We start from the raw sequence: 19,726 nt of genomic DNA, 5'->3' as shown, positions 1-19,726 counted from the left end.
TCCAGTCTGTGACACTCCGTGAGGGCAGAAAGGAAAAGAAGCCTACTTGCAATTCCCTAAGTGTAGCATTTAAAGGAGCAGGTCTCCCCCTGCTGGCAGCAGTGGTGGCAAAATGAGTCTTGAACCACAACTGTCAGCGAGGACTCAAACAGGAAAGGGTTCTACAGCAAGAAGCAATGGTGCTTGGAAAACCACTCTCCGCCACGGAAACCTTAGCCACGTAAACAAGAGTGTGACAACAAAGATTGAAAGAACTCGCATCACTCTGATAGGAAACTATCAACAGAGATGCTGATTTACAAACTCTGGTGAATTAGCAAAGAAAGAAAAATGTTTACATTCGTTTGGCTCTATAAAAAGATTCATTACCCATTTTCATGAATCGCTGATTCTATGTATCTAATTACATAGGACCATACAGTAGCTCAATTAAAATTACACCTATCAGTAACTTAGTCTGATTCATTTGGTCCCACTACTGCATTTGTCTTTGAAGTTCAAGTTATTGATACAGCATGGCTGTCTGGTCATAAGATAGCTAAAATCAGGGAAGTTTGACTTATTTGCACTTTTGGAGGATTAAAATAATCCTCACGCCTTTGTTCATTTCATTTATTCTCTTTTGGCTGGCATGCATTCTGCGCTCACCCGCTTCCATTACTGGCTATCTTACCTTTACCTGTCCTTCTTACAGTTTTACTTCCTGGTCTCTTCCTCTTTCAACAACAAACAGAAAACAAGCAGGTTATTTTTCACTCCCTTGATTTTATTAACTCGATTTTGTTCACAATCCTCTGACATTTATCACATCCTCTCTCATACTATTTATTAGAACATGTCTTTTTCCCATACCGGATTCTAAGGTATTTGAGGGCAAAAACTGTTTTATTCTGCCTCAAAAAGATCCAGGGCTTAGTAGTTTTGTCATCATGGACATAAACTTCAGTGCCCTCATCTATAAAATGGAGATGTTCATAACAGCGACCTCATTAATTTGTACAGGCATCATAAGAGAATGCATGTAAAGCTGCCTGACTCTTAATTACTAGATAATTGTTAACTATAGTTTTCACTCCCTCCATCCCCTAACAAAAGCCTTACGCGCTGCAGGCATTCAATCATTATTTGTTGGTAGAGCTTAATGCTAATAAATACATTCACGCCTGGTAATGCATTAGCATTATCTGTGTCTGGAGGACTAATGTGATTACTTATGACCTAGCAGCACTTAGCAAGGCTTGGATTACCAACATAGGGAGAGTTTCCCCTGCCCCGCCATCTAGATCCAATGTAATTCTCTGTGATGCTGGCAATGTGCTGTACCAATAAAGTAGCCATTAGCTACGCGTGGTTATTGAGGACTTGAAATGTGGACAGCGTGAATGAGAAACCCACTTTTCATCTTATTTAATTTTAATCAGTTTCAGTACCTCCTAGTGACTATTGGCTAACCTACTGGACACGTCAGCTCTAGAACTTGCCTCTACCGGTGAGCAATCTTTACATTCACCGTGTCCTCTTTTCCACCTGTGAAGGAATTTTTCTAACCTAAGAAGTAACCTTCACTGATTCAACGCATCAGAACTTTAAATGATCCCAACCCCTTTTTTTCTTTAGTGGGTTCGTTATGACACTTCAAGAACTGGCGTGAGAAACAGGATCCATGTGAAACTCAACATCTCGGTCAGTTGCACAGGACAAAATGAGTCATACATAAAATGACATGCAATCATCCCACAAGAAATACTAATTGCGTCCCTGCCTCGTGAAGCATCGTCTGGAGGGATGGTAGGGGACGCAAACCAGCCGCTGCGACAGGTGTGGCAACACAGTGAGCAGCGCGCTGGGCGGTCCGGGCGAGCCTCTTTCGGGCCGAGACAAGGCGAGGCTGCCAGCCTCCCCTCCCACGCCGGCCGCCTCCGCACGGGCTCGCCTGCAAGTCAGCACGGGCTGTCCCGGTCCCCAACCCTAATGGCGTGCCTCTGTACCAACCGAGAGCGCTGTTTCCCCCAACCGACTTCCACCCACGCCCCCGGGAGAATCACTCCTCCTGCCTTGTCCACTAGAAGCCGGGCCACCCCTGCTTCTCCTGACCTCGCCTCTGAACCACGCCCCCCAGCAGCTCGTCGCTCAAGATCCCCGTACAAAATGGCGGCTGAGCCTGGAGAACCAACCATAGAGACACCCACCTTCCGCGGAGAGCGCGCCGACCTCTTAAGGACGCCCGCGCCTCCCTGATAGGCGTGCCGACGTCATCTTCCGGCGGAGACGAAACAGCGGGCGCCGCCAAGGGCCCTTCTAGGAGAACAGCGAGCAGTCTCTGTGGTGCCGGGTCGTCCGAGCCGTGTCACGTGGCTGGCGAAAGCCGTCGCGGAGGCTGGGGGGGAGGAGAAATGGGCGGGAGGACTGGGGGATAGCTTGAGACCCGACGACAACGGGGTTGTCATGGAGCCGCGGGGCCGGGCTCGCGCATGCGCCACTCTACTCGCGGGTCGTCCGGTCGCGGAGCGGCGACCTCGGTCCTAGGTGAGAAAAGGAGGGCTGAGGGTGAAGGGGGAGGGTTTGGGCGAGGAGCGTGGGAAAAGGAAGTGGGAGTAGGGGAGAGAAGAAGGGAAGCAAGGTAGTCAAGAGGCAGAGCCGGGACTTTCTGGGGACAGAGGGCCAGATGATGGGAGCAGGGGGTGTTGCGTTCCTCCCCCATTTAGTTGGTCGGTTTTGCTGCGAGGGTCAGGACTGCGTGGCAGAGGAGATCGCGGGTGAGGAGGGGGCTGTGTGTGGGGAGCAATTGGGGTAAGACTGTTAGGGCGGGTGAGCCCTGGTCTAGCCCTGGGGGCAACAGCCGGCTGGGCATCCCGGCGGGGGAGCGCTTGGAGGCCCGCCGTGCTGTGAGCAGAGGGGCAGGGAATGGGCAGGTGAGTGAGCGCGGGAGCTGGTAACCCTGTGAGGGTCCTGGGCCTCCCGTTTGGGGATGAGGGTTAGTGCTCTGTTCTGGGCCCGGGGCACAGGTGTGCTGTCTTTTTCTGAGACTTGCTGTCACCCACTTGGCTGGTTCTTTCCCCTGGGTGACCAGCATGCCAGGCGTGGTGCCAGGGGATGGGGAGGTGGGAGAGAAGGTGGGCATTGCCAAGTAAGGAGTTAGTGGTTAGTGTGGGCGGGTTCAGAGGAGCTCTGATCCAGGCCCAGGGCACAGGCCGCAGCCAGGCTCCCTGTTATTGCCCAAGTCCTGGCAGTAAGCGTTGCCTGGGCGTTTGCCCTGGGAGGCTGGTGGTATGCCAGTCACAGCACAGTCCTAGGGTCTGCCCAGTTCTGCCCTGCTGAGCTGGCAGGCTGGTGGATGCCTGGAGGGCGCTCCTGCTGTCTGGCACAGATGCATCGTGGGCTGGTGCGAATGGGGGGTGGGTGGGCACTGTTAACTGTGAACCCTTCTCCAAGCAGGGGATTTGAGGAAGTTCTCTAATCTTATCTTCTCTTTGAAAGAGGAGAGTGGAATGAGCCATACCAGGTTCCAAACAGAGGACATTGTATGTTCAGGATCTTTGACGTGGATTTGCAGCCAAGCTGGAGCATGGAAATGGATGTGAAGGGGAAGATGAATATTAGAGATTTAGGTAGACGGGCTTTTTTTCCTCCTTTGTTAAAAAATCCACAGACATTCCCCCAGAATGGCATCTCTGAATATGCAGACCAAGAGAAAATGACTTCAGAGAAAACCTAGTAATGTATTTATAATTCCAGCAATTACTCATGGCTTTCTGGGCGGTAAGGTCTTGATTTTCTATGGCCTTGTCGCTTTACTGTATTTAAGCCTCTGCTTGGGCTTTCACCTCACACCTCTGTTCATGCATGCCTGTTAAACACATGACACATTTTAAAAAGAACTTGAGCTCTCAGGAAAGTTGCCAAGTATCTATAAAAGGAGAGATCTGTGAGCAGCATTTCAGATCCTTCCCTTGTACACCTTGGGTCTCCTTTTTATCATAGGCCTAAATCTCCATAGAGATTGTTTGTGGATTAGACCAACCTCTAATTTGGTTGCTGGATTTACCCCTGAGGTTTCAGCTTAGAATAAGGGGTGGATGAGATACCTGTTTCCTGCAGGAGACCAGACCTGGACGTGAGGTGACCGTGGTGTTTGGAAATGCAGACTCTTGACCTTCAAGCTGTTCAGGTATTTTGGTGACAGCTAAAGCTGCTAGGGCTGTCAGCAAGACTCAGCACGACAGAAGAGTTGTTGCAATTTATTATTCTGTGAGTACCTCACACATTAATTGTTGGGCGCTGAGGTTGCAAAGATGAAAAGACAACCCTTGAGGTTGAAGAGACGAACAGATAATTAGACTCTAATGTAAGAAGTGCATAAATAGAAGAAACAAGTGCTGTGGAGCACTTGCTAGAATTTTATCTTATACCTATTTACGTAAACCTCTAGATTCATTGATTCACTTTCCACTGTGAGTTTTAGTGTATATTCTCTGTGAGAACCTTTTGGACAGTGTGTTACATGTGCACTCGTAAGAGGCCCATTTAGGGTCAATCCAAGCTTAACTTGGAGTCCTCCTAATGCAGAGTTAGGCTTCTGAGGATCTGAGATGTTTGTAGGGCAGTCGTAGTGGTTTCCAGTTTGTGCCAGGAAGCAGAGATGGCACAGTGGGCATGAGCTTGGTAACCCATTTTCAACCCCTGGTCAGCTTATGAGCATCTAACTTTATTGTAAAATAATACTGAAGAGGCAAAAAAAATTTTTCTTGAGGTTTTCAAACTTCGCCATTGGTGTGGCCCTGGGTTTGAGAGCACCAGTAGTAAATGCCATCACTCTGCCTCTCTCTTATCGAGGGCCTCGTCTGGTGCTGTGTATGAATGGGTCTGTTGTTCACTGGCTAATTGACGTCCTCAGCGTCACTCCCAGGAGGGAAGTGCCTCTCTCAGGGAGAATAGGTCAAGATGGCATGTAGCCCTTCATTCGCTTTCCCACTTGAACTTCCCTGGGACACTAAGACTATCTGCTGCTTGAAGAGAACTTTACTTAGGACAGAGGCTTCCACGTCCAAAGTAGTCAGTTTACTATTCTAAAGTAGATTATGCATTCTTTATTTCCAATTGCCACCAGTTCCCCAGGATCTAAAATTTTAGCATCTGTTCTCCTTTTAACGTCACCGTTTCAGCATTTTGATTCCACAACCAATATTGTCCTACTCTCAGATGAGCCAGATAAATTCCTGTGTATTTTCTGTAGCTCCGTTGACTACACTTTAATAACAGTAGCAAGACCTTGTTCGTTGTCTTGTCACAAGGATTGTAGAAGTTGAAGTGCTTTATCTAAAATGCCTGTGAAATAATCCATTTCATAAGATATTGTGAAACTTTGTCAGGGTCTTAATTAGTTGCAGCTAACATGAGCTATCTTCCTCATCTAAGTCAATAGTAGGTTCAGACTGAATTCAAGTCTAATTGCCCATCCATCACCGATGTCTGCTTCCATTTTTGAAAAAGCCCTCCATTCACTTTCAGACAATATTATTTCAGGAAAATGAAACTATGTACGTTTGTTGGGTTTCATACAAAAGGATCCTGATTTAATTAGAGATAGTCTTACATTTTATTCTGCTTTTTAAACTGGATTTTCCATGCTGTCAAACTTCATAGCCGTCCAGTAGAGACATGTGCTTTTGCATAGTGTCATGCAAGATGTGACAGTGCCATTGTTTATCTTTCATGCACGTAGTACTAAACGTGGTCTGTCAAAGAGTGCTTGGTTGACATGGATTGAATGGGGAAACCAGTCCCCTTAAATGAGTTAGATATGGTACAAAATAATGTTTACTTGGAATTGAGTTTAAAATTCTGATCAGTGTGCGTTCCCTTTAGTCCACTTCTACCGTATGCAAAAGTATGAGCAAGAGGGTTTCTCAGGGCTGCCTGTAAACCTCCTTGTCTTCTATTTAATTTTATGTTGAATCCCTCCTCTGCTTCTGGAGTAGTTAATGTTCTTCGCTAGATCCTGTATTAGCAGAAATGTTCACACTCGGCATTTTCAGGGTATTTCAGATACAGTGCTGTTTGGCAGGGGGCCATGTTTCCCTCTACTCAGAAGGACAAATGGATGGAGTCGAGAATGGATTGTGAATAAAAACGCCACTGGGTGTTGCTTAAACCTACTATCTTAGTCCATTTGGGCTGTCATAACAAAATACCGCAGACTGGGTAGCTTATAAACCACAGAAATTTATTTCTCACAGTTCTAGAGGTTGAAAGTCCAAGCTCAGGGTGCCAGCATGGTCCAGGGAAAGCCCTCTTTCAGGTCACAGACTTCTCGCTGACTGTGGTGGAAGGCGCTAGGGACCTCTCTGGAGCCTCTTGTAAAGCTCTAATCCCATGAGGTGAAGCCCTCATGACTTAAGCCCCACCTCCTGATACCGTCATCTTTGGGAGGCAGGATTTCATAGATGAATTCTGGGGGGACACAAACATTCAGACTGTAGCACTTTGCAGTTCCATTATTATTATTGTTTTCCCTGTTGGTCCCCTGTTCTCTTTATCCCTGCAGTATCCTTACAGCTGGCATCCCTTGGCGATTCAGAGGGCCGTGTTAAAATACCTTGAAGGGCTCATTGCTCTCATACTTTGCACTGCTAGCCTAGTTCTGGATCTGCTTTGGACTAGCTGTGTATCGCTGGATCAAATCTAGGCTTCTTTCCAAGAAGTGGGCGACCAGGTCTGTTTGATTCACTCTATACCCCCATTCCTAGCACGATGCCTGGTTCATAGCGGGCACGTGATAAATATTTTTTTTTATTTATTTATTTAAAATTATTTATTTATTTATTTTTGGCTGCGTTGGGTCTTCGTTGCCGCATGTGGGCTTTCTCTAGTTGTGGCGAGTGGGGGCTATTCTTCGTCGCAGTGCGTGGGCTTCTCATTGTCGTGGCTTTTCTTGTTGCAGAGCACGGGCTCTAGGCGCTTGGGCTCTAGGCGTGCGGGCTTCAATAGTTATGGTGCATGGGCTCAGTAGTTGTGGTGCACGGGCTCAGTAGTTGTGGCGCATGGGCTTAGTTGCTGTGTGTCATGTGGGATCTTCCTGGACCAGGGCTTGAACCTGTGTCCCCTGCATTGGCAGGTGGATTCTTAACGACTGCACCAGCAGGGAAGTCCAATATATATTTTTAAATGACTGAATGTAACTTATCTGAGCCTCAACTTCCTCCTCTGTAAAGTGGGATAGCAACTGAGGAGGACATTGTGAGGCTCAAGGAAAGAACCTTAGCAGCAATAATGTTATGGGCGTTTGTGGAATCAAAACACTATTACATATGGTCTTATGTGTGCATAGAAGTGCTTTTTAAGCCAAAATGTAGCATGCATATATAAGGAGTTGTTTTTACTCTGTTCACTACCTCATTCAAAGAAGTGGAAAGTTAATTTGAGAAACTACATTCTGGGAGGTGGCAGAAAGTCCCAGGCCTGCAGATGTATCCTGGGAGGCAAGCCTGGTCCGAGGTGGGCATCCCCTCTGCTTTCCTCCCTCAGGGAGCATTCCAGAAAGCCTAATCAAATGTGCCTTTGTTAGCAGTCTACAAAGCTTCCACTGAGAATGTGGTTTGTATGCTTTGCATTTGTAATAGAATTAGAGGGCAGCGAGAGGACAGTGAACCTCCTTTTGGGTGGAAACCATTCTACTGTTGAGTAAACTTGTAGCCTTTGTCAGCTGAGACCGCTGAGAAAGTGCACACAGAGCAAGTGGGCGCCGCTGGTGTTCTTTGCCCTTAGTTTACTCACCATTTGCCTCACCTGTCTCAGCTCTTCAGGCAATGACTTCTTCTGTAATTGTTTTTCACAGGGCAGTCCAGATGAAAAGAGTACTGACGAATGCACTTCCAGCCCAGTAAAACATGGAGAGGAAGAACCCATCCAGAGAGGGCTCTAGAAGGCTCTCAGCCAAACTGAGCAAAGGCCCAGAGATGAAAAGAGTGTCTCGTCAACTCGGCGTGGCAGCTGCTGAGTCAGATAAGGACTCTGGATTTTCAGGTTAAAAATACCTTATCATTTCTACATTGGAATGAATGATTTGCCTGAAAAACGTCCTCCGTAAAAACTCATTTGTGTGATAAGGATGGGAAGATTTCACCCACAGGAGAAATAGTTTTCTGATCTCTTCAAATGGTGATTCTGTTGCCATATGGCGGGGTACTCATCCCAGTCACAGTGGGGTTAGTTCTGAAGGAACGATATGACATCTTTTTTCCACTTAGACTCTCAACTTTAAATCTTGTATTTCCAACTGTGGCAAGTGGCTACTGGAAAAATATATTTAAATACTCATAATTCTATTGTCTTACCTCCTTTTTCATAGGAATAGTTACATTGCAGGGAAAAATACTGGCATGTTGTCCCCACATATAACAAATTAAACAAAAGTAGTATATAATTTGTTAAGATAACTTTTTTGCTGAGAAAGTGTTTGCTGTGTTTAAAAACATTTCCCCCCATAACCCATCCCTGCCAGTATTTGTGCCTTTTGTCTTTGGACTATGAGCCTCCTGGCCCTATTCCAAACTTGGGTATCTGTTAGAGACAAGAAAGCAAGACAGTTTTCCTTATTGGTTTGTCTTAAACTTTATCTGAAAGGACTAGTTGCACACCCAGTAAATCTTTTAATTTTGTGCCGAGGCTTTTTTATTTCCAGGTGTGAGAGTAGTGGCTTAAGTATGGCTCTAGTGTAAACATTTTGGCCCAGGGGAGGCAGAGGGGTGATGCCAGGGGATTCTGGCTGGGTTAGCATCCTGAGAGTGGAGCCCTCTCCTGGAGAAAGATTTATATTATCCAGCCCACAGAGACTTCCCAATCCACCGTGTTGATTTATTAATTTATAGTGAGAAATGCAGCTGTTAGGAAAACTAGAACTCAGTCATCCTTAGATTGGTGTATTTTCTCCCTGTAGGTATGCTGCACGGGAAGCCAAATTATAAATAGACTGTTTCTCAGAGGAACAGAGCACCGTCCTAGGGATTAGAATAAGGGCAGTTCAGGGAAGGGAGGGCAGGTTTATAGCCCTTTGGGTTTTTCTTCTCAATCTTTTAGCATTGTTTCCGAAGCTTGCCTCATCATAAGGCTCGTCTGAGGCATTTGTTAAAAATACTGATCACCAGACCCCTCTTCTGGAGACTGTGATATTGAGGGTCTGGGGGAGGACCCGGAATGTGAGTTTTATATTTTTACAAGTGTCTCTGGTGATTCCTGTGATCAGACAGGTTTGGGAAACTTTGCAGGCCTAGTGTCTTTTTTCTTTCTTTCTTTTAATATCGTGTTTGTTTTTTGTCTGTTTTTCATATCATGAAGGTAATATATGCTCATGGCAGAAGCTTAGAAATTTAGGTACATGCAAAGAAGAAAACAAACATTAACCATACTCCCACGCCCTGTTATTCTCAATACTGTGGCCATTTTGATACTTCTTCCAATAACTTCAGTTCTGTCAGACCAGCTGTTCTGTAGCATGTCCCAAAGTCTGGATAGTTTTTCTGAAAGTTTCCTATTCTCTATGCAGAAGTGCCTTAAGAAGTATTGTGCTGTTCACATAAGGCAGTATCAAAAATACCCAGATTCACTGTGCTCCAGAAAGTGGCCCTAGTGAATACCTTCAGCCACATCTGGGCCAGGTGCCAGTGGTTTCGTCAGTGCCTGAGTTATCGGTCCAGTTACCTTGGAATGTGATGTAATTTGCCATGATTAATTAGCTGTAGTCCATATTGAGATTTTTCCCATTGTCCCAATAGTGGCCTTTATAATTGTTAATCTTTTTGTACATTTGTTTGTTTTGGGTCCAGAACCCAGTTGAAGGCTGTGCATTTCATTTAATTGTCCCTGTCTTTTTTTTTTTTTAATTTTAAAATTTATTTATTTATTTAATTTTTGGCTGTGTTGGGTCTTTGCTGCACGGGTTTTCTTTAGTTGCGACGAGCTGGGGCTACCCTTCGTTGTGCTGCGTGGGCTTCTCACTGCGGTGGCTTCTCTTGTTGCGGAGCACAGGCTCTAGACGCATGGGCTTCAGTAGTTGTGGCACGTGGGCTCAGTAGTTGTGGCTCGCGGGCTCTAGAGCACAGGCTCAGTAGTTGTGGTGCACAGGCTTAGTTGCTCCGCGGCATGTGGGATCTTCCCGGACCAGGGCTTGAACCAGTGTCCCCTGCCTTGGCAGGTGGATTTTTAACCACTGTGCCACCAGAGAAGCTCTGTCCCTGTCTTTTAAATCTTATTTAGTCTAGACCAGCTCCTTCGTCTTCCCGTTCTTTTTTTCGGGACATCGTCATCTTTAAAGGAGTTAGGCCTGTTGTTTTGTAGAATGTTTCACACTGGATTTCTCTGGTAGCTTCCCCATTATCAGAAATAGGCTAAACATTTTTTTTAATAGAAAACTAAATTTTTGATGTTCTATCCTTCTCATTGCAACACATAAGGTGACTCCTAAGTGTGTCTTATTCTTGGTGACACTCTGATTAAAGGAGTAGATGTATACCAGATTTCTTTATTGCAAAAGTACTCTTTTCTCTTTGTAATTAATGAGCAATTTATGGGATGATACTTTGAGATTGTGTGACTGTCCTGTTCCCCAGCAGACTCTTGACTAGTGATTTTAGCATCCATTGATGATCCTTGCCTGAACCAATTACATTTGTGGTCTGAAAATGGTGATCTAATTCTATCATTCCTTGTATATTTTATTAGCTGACAGTCATCTTCTCTAAAGAAGTACTTCTCTCCTCTGCCCCCTTTTTAGAGCATCACTGTGGATTCACGGAATTTTTTTGTGATTTTGTTTGTCAATCCATTATCATTATTATTTTTGATACTCAAATTGCCCCACATTTGGTCAGTGGGAGTCCCTTCTAGGTGGCGCCTGTGTCTTTGACATGTCCCCATTTGTGTTGGAGCACTTCCTTGCTTTCTGGGACAGTAAGATGTCCAGGCTCATCTTGCACCTTCCCTGCCAAAGATATCGGCCATTTCTCCAAGGAGCCCTGGTTTCCTTTTTGTGCAGAATGACATTTAGAAACCAAGATACATGTACAAGGTACGCACTTTTCTTCTGAAGTCCTTTGTTTCTGGCCTAATAGTTCTTAACTAGAGGTGCACATTTGGATTACTTGTAGTGCTTTGTGAAAATAACACGTGCCTGGACACCAGATAAATCAACTCAGTAGAGTGAGGGGAAGACCCCAACACCAGTAATTTCTAAAAAGCATCTTTGGAGAATCTGATTAAATGCAAGTGTTGACAGTTGCTCTCTTCTGAATTACAGTCACATTCCAGTCCTGCCTCATCCAGACGACTCTGAGATTCTTGATGAGCATTTCGGGTATTCCCAGACTCCTCGCTGGCAGGGTTACTGCAGTCTCTTGGTTTACTCCAGCAGGGAGCTAATTAAGCCCTTTCTGTATGGATTTCACATAGAGCAGCCTTCTTTTCATTGTGGCAGAGAGTATCTTTCCATCACCCATTGTGCAGAACCCCCAGTGGGCACACTCAGCGTGCATTTAGGACACTAACAAAGGAGGTGCTTAACTGGGTGGAGGAGGAAAACAAAGAAAGACACATTGTAAACCTCATCTTGATGAACTTATCCAGAATTTTACAGTTAGAAAACTTAGGAGGAAGCTATTTTAATTTCAGAGTGGAGGTAAGTCTTGAGGTTTTATAGGTTGGTTTTGTTTTTGTTGTTATTGTTACATCATGTAGTGCCCAGGGCCTCTAAAGGTCTTATTAACCTTGCCCCAAGTCACACGCACACTCCTCTTCCCTTTCAACCACAGATTCTTAAAAGTAATGAGCTAACTTCGAAGGCTTTACCCACTTCTCCTGTAGACGGGTGATGGTTACTTTCTCATGAACCCAAATGGATGCAGGCTTCTGTCTGTAATAGAGTTAGAAGGGCAGTCAGCTGTCCTAGGGCAGTGATTCTCAATCTTTTGGGATGGGAGGGATAATTACGGCTCCCATTGAGAATCCAGTGAAAGTTAGATACCTCCTCCTCAGAAAAATTCACAAAAACACATACCACAGATGTTCCATTCCGTTTCGTGGGGTCCAGGGCTCCCCAGGAGGATTGGTTAAGAGCCTGAGTGAACTGACCATTTTTCCGCCCACCAGATGGGAGCTCTGAATGCCTGAGCTCGGCAGAGCAGATGGAGTCTGAGGACATGCTGAGCGCCTTAGGCTGGAGCCGAGAAGACAGGCCAAGGCCGAGCGCCAAGCCTGCGAGCGGTGCCTTCCCAACACTGGCCCCCATGGTTGTCATGAAGAACGTGCTGGTCAAACAGGTGAGGAGGACTGAGCTCTCATAACTTCTTTGCACGCCAGGGTTTCTGAGCTTCCTGTGCACAGAGCTTCTCCCTCTCTGTCAAGGAGAGATGCGAGAAGCAGACCCCCAGCACCACACCAACACGCGCTTCTGTGCTGGGAAGAGGATGTGTCCTTTCAACTACTGACGGTGTTTGAAAAAGGAATACGAGAGTCATCACATGTGTCCTCATTTTCCAGATAGTAAGACTATTTTATTTCTGTATCCCTAGTTTGTCCAAAGCGATCTGGAATACTTTAGTCGTGTTAAACGGAACCAAGCAGAAATGTCCTAACTTCTGTAGTGCGTGCTAAGATATGACAGAATTTAAGGTAGAATCAAGAGGATCTCTTTTTAATTTGACTGGGACTTTTAGAAATATTTTTTTGAGAAGTAGAGGCAATTTATTTCCCTGTTTCTCATGTTACATTCTGAGCACTTTCTTAGTAATCAGCCAAAGCTATGTCATTAGTGAGAAGGGAGCTCTTTGGCTTAGGCATGGCTATACCAGCAGACTCCACCCAGCATTGCTGAGGAATTGAAAAATAACCCTGTTTCAGGCTTCCTTATATAACTATGCAAATTATGTGATTATTGTCTAGATACGAAAGAAAAGAAGATTTAGATAAAAATCTAAGCTAAGCCCCAGTGTTGGGAACAAACAACCCAATCATATGAACTTGAAGAACGTGTAACCTTACCCTACTTTGCTCTAAAATAGATCAGTCCTCGCATGGGTCTGTTGATGCGGCTGCTCAAAGCTAGTGAAGGCTGAAATCTGGCTGTATGTTGTTGACCTTCCCACCTTAGGTAGAAGAACGTGGCTCTAGCCTGACAGGAGACCTTAATGTCTTAACTATTACCTAGTTATTGCTGAACAACACAAACTGATTTTCAACAAGGCAACCTGGTGAGTTTGCAAAAAGAATTTGCAGATGTTTGCTTGGCAGATCACATCTCAGCTGGAAGCACAGCTCTCCTCGCCGAAATGAGGCGAGAGAATAAAGACATGAAACGGAGCCCAAATGAGATTGTCCAGGCCCCACCGGTGCTTCTCAGGGCTTCCTGTCTCCTGCTCTTTCCTCCCTGCCTTCCTCTCTGGCCCCCTGGTCACTCTTTCTTAGGCATCTTTGTTGATTGTTGTGGGCGAGGCCGGCAGCTCCAGAGGGCTGTTGCAGGGTGAGTGGGCGGGTCCAGCAGAGCCATCTCCTTCGGGACAGAGACCCACTGGGAAGGCTGCTGGACTTGACCGGGAGACAGGAGGCTTGGGGGCAGACTGACCTGATGGAGCAGGCTAGGAGTTTTGTTTTTTCACATATGCTAGAATCCAGCACATTCCAAACTGAAAGCATTATACACTTCTTAAAATCTCTGCTTATTGCATAATGTCTTAATTATTGCTGCTTGGTTTTAGGATTTTTCTTTTGAGGCTCTGATTCCAGTTCTGTCACCAGACTGCGTGATCTTACACACAATTACTTAATCACCGTGAACTTCATTTTCTGCATCTTTAACATGAAGCTAGGATTGATTCTAGAGATCCTATCCAAGACCCTATGATTCTGAGATCCTATCCAAGTCTAAAGTCTTGTCTGGTATTCCCTCAGGTGATCTCAGTAAGAATGGTACCTTGTAAAATCTAAATTAGAACAAATAAGCTAAGTATCTAAGTGGGCATAACAATAGCATTAGGAAGAATAATCCAGTGAAATCAGCTTGGGAAAGCAACGAGTTAGGTATTTTCTGGATCCATTTGCCTCGTAGGTCAACCCTTATGGCATGAGTGAGCAGGGGGACAGCCTGAAGTTCTGCTCTTGACTGACCTGGACGAGGCTGATCTCTTCTTTGAAAGACCCCTGATTTTTGTATCTCCTCTGACGGGGGAGTGTGGTTGCTAGGCCCAGCGTTGCTTGCTTATGGACATCCAGAGTGTATTTGAACACCAAGAGGGCTCCAGAATGGACTCTCCAGGTCATCCCAGCCTTTGCACAGGAGATGAACTGTAGTTGAACTTGGCCAGGAGTTCCTAAGCAGGTATCCAAGAAGCTGAAATGTATGCAAATCAGGTGCCGGTGTGGGAGCACAGTCCATCGCTTTCCTCAGATAAATCACATGACTGCACTAAGGGTAAGAGCCTCTGTCAGGTTCTCTCTCTGCCTGTAGCCTCATCTACACTCATATCTCTGGGCCTGGGTTGGAATTGGACTGGCTTTTAAATATTAGAGACAAGTTCATGGAAAGTCCTTGTAATAAAGAGTCTGAGTCCATCTTTTAAATGAATACATACATGAGAAAAGTAGCCATGCCCTTCTTTATTAGATTACTGTCTGAATCAGTACTTTAATTAAAAATTAAAATGTATAATTGAGCAGTAATAGAGCAAAAGCAATGTAGCAGAACGGTTTGGATGGGTTTTAGAGTCAGAGGATGGAATCCCATCTTCACCACTTAGTAGCTTGGGGACTGAAAGCAAGTTATTTCAACTTCCTAAGCCTCAGTTTCCTGTTTGTGAAAGGAAATGATAACTACCTCATGGGATCATTATGGCGATTCCGTGAGACAGCTCAGGCGACACATCACACCCAGTGCTAGCCTGTGGTGAGCACCCGTACACGGTGGCTCTTCCTGCCTTGCAGAGCTTTGTGGTAGCCGGGCGTTATTGCCTTAAATACAGGGGCCCATGGACTCCTGACAATACGTAACTGTTTAATCAAAAGTTGTTTTCAGGTAAAAGAGGTTCCAGATGTAACTAAATGAAGATAGACTGGGGTGAAGTCACATTTATAGTATTGAGATTAGCACATTTTAACTTATGCCAGCAAATTGTACTATCCATCCTTTTTTTAAATTTTTTAAATTTTTAAAAATTTTTTAAATGTTTAAATTTTAAAATTTTTATTTATTAAAAAACTTCTTTTTGTTGCACTGCACGGCATGCGGGATCTTAGTTCCCCCACCAGGGATCGAACCCGCGTCCCCTGCAGTGGAAGCGTGGAGTCTTAGCCACTGGACCACCAGGGAAGTCCCCTATCCATACTTTTATTGCCTTACTTGTGACCTTAACTGTGTCACTACTTCACGACCTTCCTACAGTTTCTTTTTCTCAAGTGATAGCACTTGAATAAAGATAGCTATTTCCTCCAGTTTTCCCTTAAAAAAAAAAAAATATGATGTCAGCCCCAAATGAATTTTTAAGCCACATCTCCAGTCATGCTAAGAAGGGCCACCCCGTGTGTGAGGCAGGCTCTGTACTTATATCTGAGTATGTGCTGTGCCTCTTGGACAGCTGCAGGTAACACGTAGTGTGCTGCTCTTTGCCTTTGCTTTTCCCTTCAGGGCAGCAGCTCATCCCAGCTCCAGTCGTGGTCTGTGCAGCCCTCCTTTGAAGTGATCTCGGCACAGCCCCAGCTCTTATTGCTTCATCCACCTGTACCGTCTCCTGTCAGCCCATGTCACGCTGGTGAGAAAAAGTCGGACTCCAGGAACTACTTGCCTATTCTCAATTCTTACACCAAAATAGCCCCACACCCAGGCAAAAGGGGCCCCTCCCGCAGCCCAGAAGAAAGGGGAGAAGGTGGGATGCAGAAGAAGATCTGCACTGAGAGACTGGGGCCAAGCCTGTCTTCTAGTGAGCCGACCAAGACTGGTGCGGGCCCCCCCGGGCCCCCGACGCCAGCGCCCCCCAGCACCAAGCTTGCCGAGGACTCAGCTCTTCAGGGTGTGCCCTGCCTGGTGGCAGGTGGAAGTCCACAGACGCTTCAGCCAGTGTCCAGCAGCCATGTGGCTAAAGCGCCCAGCCTGACCTTTGCTTCCCCCGCCAGCCCTGTCTGTGCGTCAGACAGTACCCTGCACGGGATGGAGAGCAGCTCCCCGCTGTCCCCACTGTCAGCTAGTTACAGCTCCCCTCTGTGGGCTGCAGAGCACCTCTGCCGCAGCCCAGATAGCTTCTCAGAGCAGCGGCAGAGCAAGCACAGGCGCTTTCAGAATACCCTGGTAGTCCTACACAAATCCGGTTTGCTGGAGATCACTTTGAAAACCAAGGAGTTGATTCGTCAGAACCAGGCAACTCAGGTGGAACTAGACCAGCTAAAGGAGCAGACCCGGCTATTTATCGAGGCCGCCAAGAGCAGGGCTCCTCAGGCTTGGGCCAAGCTGCAGGCGTCTTTAACATCAGGGTCAGGTCATCCTGGCAGTGACCTAGAAGCGTTCTCCGATCAGCCAGACATATAACATAGAAGGCATATTTTCCTGTTACTTGAGTGGTTCTTTTTAACTCTTTTACCGTCATCTACTCCTGTTTCCCAAAGCTTATGTAAGAGCTTTCCTTTTAAACTTAAACTGTTCAGCGGTTCACTTACGAAGCCACATGCCAATACCTGGCTGCTGTCTTAACCTGTGGTCTGTGCACAGTTTACCTTTGTCTCCGTTCCACTGAGGACCTCAGATTGTCCTCGAGTCCCTCTTCCTTAGCCTGCAGGCACTTCGATGGATCACGGTGCAAAGCGGGAAAGATGCTTGTATGGGGCCCCTCTGGCTGTCACTTCCCACCATCCCACTCACTAAGCGTGATCAGGGATGCAGTGATGCAGACAAGCATACAGAGTGACACCTGTCAAGCCAGGGAGTGGGTGACATAAGGAGCCCTTCGTGGATCTTCCCTTGAAGGTCTTAGTCACAGAGGAAAATATAAGAGGAGGGTGTTTCCATTTTACGAGGCCTTGTGCCATTTGGGAGAAACCTAAAATGCTCTGGGCACACATTGGTCCTCGGACGCAAGCACTTAATCACTTAAAGCTTTGTTTCTTTAAACTCGAAAGTCAAGGGGAAGGGGTGGTACCGTTAACTCGTACACTTTCATCATAAGCCAGATTTCTGTTACACTGGTAGGTGAAATATTTCAGATTTGTAAAGTATGGAATGGATTTAGGACCATCTGGAGCTACAGTTGATGAACTGCTTTTTTGACTCAGAGTCTGAAGAAAGGAGAAATGGCTAGCATCTCTTGGTTGAGAGCTGGAAGATTCTGATAATTTATGCTTTTTTCTTTCTCTCTCTTCTTTTGAAACAATGCAAAAGAAGATTTTCTTATATGTGAAAATCCTAAAAGAGAGCTTCATGGTTCCTGATTGTGTAATACAAGTCAGCCCTCTGCTACCATCTTTTTTCCCCCCTTTGTTTTTACAAAAGAGGAAAGAAATGATTATTAAGCTTGATAAACTTTGAATTAAAATCATCATAAGGTTATGACATTAAGTCCACAAAAAATTGGAAAACGTTATCCATTTTCTTTCCACATCCAGAGTTTTCCTTTGTCTTACGTCACGGTGACGTGGAGCAGTCTTCTGTGTTTCTTTCGTGCATTGGATTTGGCTGCAAAGCCAAAGGTGTAGTGGGTTATGTGAAGTCCATCTAGAAGTGGAGAGTGTTATGAGAACTTGCAGATGATACACACCCTTTCAGCCTCATTGTAAACTGGATTTCTAAGTCGTAAAGTTGCCAGCTTTTTATCCTCCCATTTAAAAATGTCATCCTCTTGAAAATCTTTGTACCAATTACTTTAGTAAGAAATTCTGTATGACCAACTTCATCTTTTCTGCAAGGAAAATGTTCTTGAAGTTCTACCAAGGCCAGAAGCTAATGCTCATGCTTGCTGGGTAGTTGTAACTCTGAACATAGTTTTAAAATTACAAGGCTTCAGATTGCCTGCATTTTGTTCTCAAACATGCACAATTTAGATACGACCAATTTAGAAGTAAACAACTCAGTAAAATCTTCAGACTCTCCTGGTAAATGCAGAATTATTACCTGCCATTTGCTTTCTGAAAGATTTCAAAAATCAGAGCAAATGTGTCTTTAAGCAGACTCTGCTCCTTTTACTGTTTTTCTCTTGGCCCACACCCTTTGCCTCCCCTGAATCTGTGTGGTGCTGCAGGAACTCTGCTCTGCACGCCGTGCTAGGAAGCTTCCTTTCTGGCAGAGTATGTTTGGCAGCAAAGCTCTAGAAACAGGTGCCTTCAGAGCAGCCTGGGCACCAGTCATGAGTCTTACTGAGTCAAAAATCTGAACACACTTGCTGAGAACCAAATTTATTCCTTCAGAAAAAACCCTCTGTGGAGCTTTATGCGTCTTGGACTCTTCTTCCTAGATTAAGGTTTGCATTCCCTCCTGTCAGGTACAAGACGATGAAAGCCGTCATTGATCCTCACTGCTGAGTGACAGGGAAAAGCAGCACCACCCCGCGGCTCTTCTCTGATGTTGTAACTCAGTGTGGAAGTCTCTCTGGGCTCTTAGCATGGGTGTTCTTTACCTAGTGGAGCAGTAAGCAGATGAAGCCACTTAGAGAAGCTGGTCGTGGAAGGAGAGATCCACTGAGGCTAGCAGACATGTGGAGCCAGAAACCAGATCGGCAAATGGAGGAACCTCGGAGTTGACTGGAAGGATCTCCGTTGGTTTCACGAGGCTGTAAGTAGTGGTTTTAGTGGTGCGTGATTTGATCTGGTATGAAGTTCTGTGGCAAAGCTGCTCTTTTCTAAAAGCCATTCTTATTAGCTCAAACCAACCCTTAAGAGAAGTTTCGGCAGATTGTGTTGGCAGTATTGAAAGACATCTAGAAAGAGCTGCTGATTGAATTGGTTATGGGAATGGAGTTTGGTGACATTTGTAATTTAATACACTCATTGCTTTTTATCGATTGTGGTATTGTCTGACTTTACTATGATTCCTTCAGCAGAAAAGTAACTCTTGTGCATATATTGAAGTGTTTTTCCAGCTATGAATTCTTTAGGGTAGAGATTTATTTACCAAATGTGAATTCTTTTGAGGAAGTATGAAGTTTTGTAGAAATTGACTGTGAAATGTCAGAGAAAAATAAAAGTCACTTACTTGAAAACTATTTGGCCTTTGGGCTTTATAACTGCTTAAAATGCTAAGTGAAATCAAGAGTAAATGTTTGATTGATTTAGGTTTCATACATACGTACTCGTGTCATTTGGGGACACTGGGATTAGTTACTGAACTTGTGGAAATTCATTGTTCAGACTCTCACCGGTGTGAACTTAAGGGAGATGCAGGCACTTAAGGCAAATGGATAGTGCAGCTTTCCCTGGAGTCATGGAGGTTTATACTGGGTAGGATGGGAGGAGAGAGAGGAGAATACAATCCAGTGATTTCCTCCATCTGATAACGACCCTTTCACAAACAGAATTTTTAAGTGGCAGAAGCGCTACAGTCGTCTCCTGGGATAAACTAAAGCCGTATCAAGTGAAGTTCTCTTACCACAGAGCGGTCCTTAGCAAGTGCATCTCCAAGCCTTTTCCTTCCTGCTTCTCCGAGGTGATTCCTAAGGCTCTGCTCCTCCTCATCAGGGTTCACCTACAGGGTCTCAGCAGGGAGATGTGT

The 19,726-nt window shown here is 45.4% G+C and overlaps 1 protein-coding gene across 1 annotated transcript; it reads left to right on the top strand.

Annotated features, from left to right (window-relative positions):
- Positions 1-2,466: 2,466 nt before the first annotated feature.
- Positions 2,467-19,214, top strand: CIPC (CLOCK interacting pacemaker). Its single transcript, XM_082839840.1, has 4 exons — positions 2,467-2,526; positions 7,835-8,022; positions 12,139-12,308; positions 15,665-19,214. The coding sequence occupies exons 2-4, from the start codon at positions 7,887-7,889 to the stop codon at positions 16,556-16,558; spliced, it is 1,200 nt and encodes a 399-aa protein (XP_082695966.1). The 5' UTR covers positions 2,467-2,526; positions 7,835-7,886; the 3' UTR covers positions 16,559-19,214.
- Positions 19,215-19,726: the final 512 nt, after the last annotated feature.

Source organism: Leucopleurus acutus, assembly GCF_964270905.1.
Source record: "Leucopleurus acutus genome assembly, chromosome: 1".
Lineage (NCBI taxonomy): Eukaryota > Metazoa > Chordata > Mammalia > Artiodactyla > Delphinidae > Leucopleurus > Leucopleurus acutus.
The sequence above is the reverse complement of the archived record's forward strand: the minus strand, read 5'-3'. Positions and strand labels throughout refer to the sequence as shown.

Excerpts from the sequence above, each read along its gene's own strand:
- CIPC (XM_082839840.1), top strand. The coding sequence starts at position 7,887 with ATGGAGAGGAAGAACCCATCCAGAGAGGGCTCTAGAAGGCTCTCAGCC. Across the intron at positions 8,023-12,138 it reads TAAGGACTCTGGATTTTCAG|ATGGGAGCTCTGAATGCCTG; the intron begins GTTAAAAATACC and ends TCCGCCCACCAG. Across the intron at positions 12,309-15,664 it reads AGAACGTGCTGGTCAAACAG|GGCAGCAGCTCATCCCAGCT; the intron begins GTGAGGAGGACT and ends TTTTCCCTTCAG.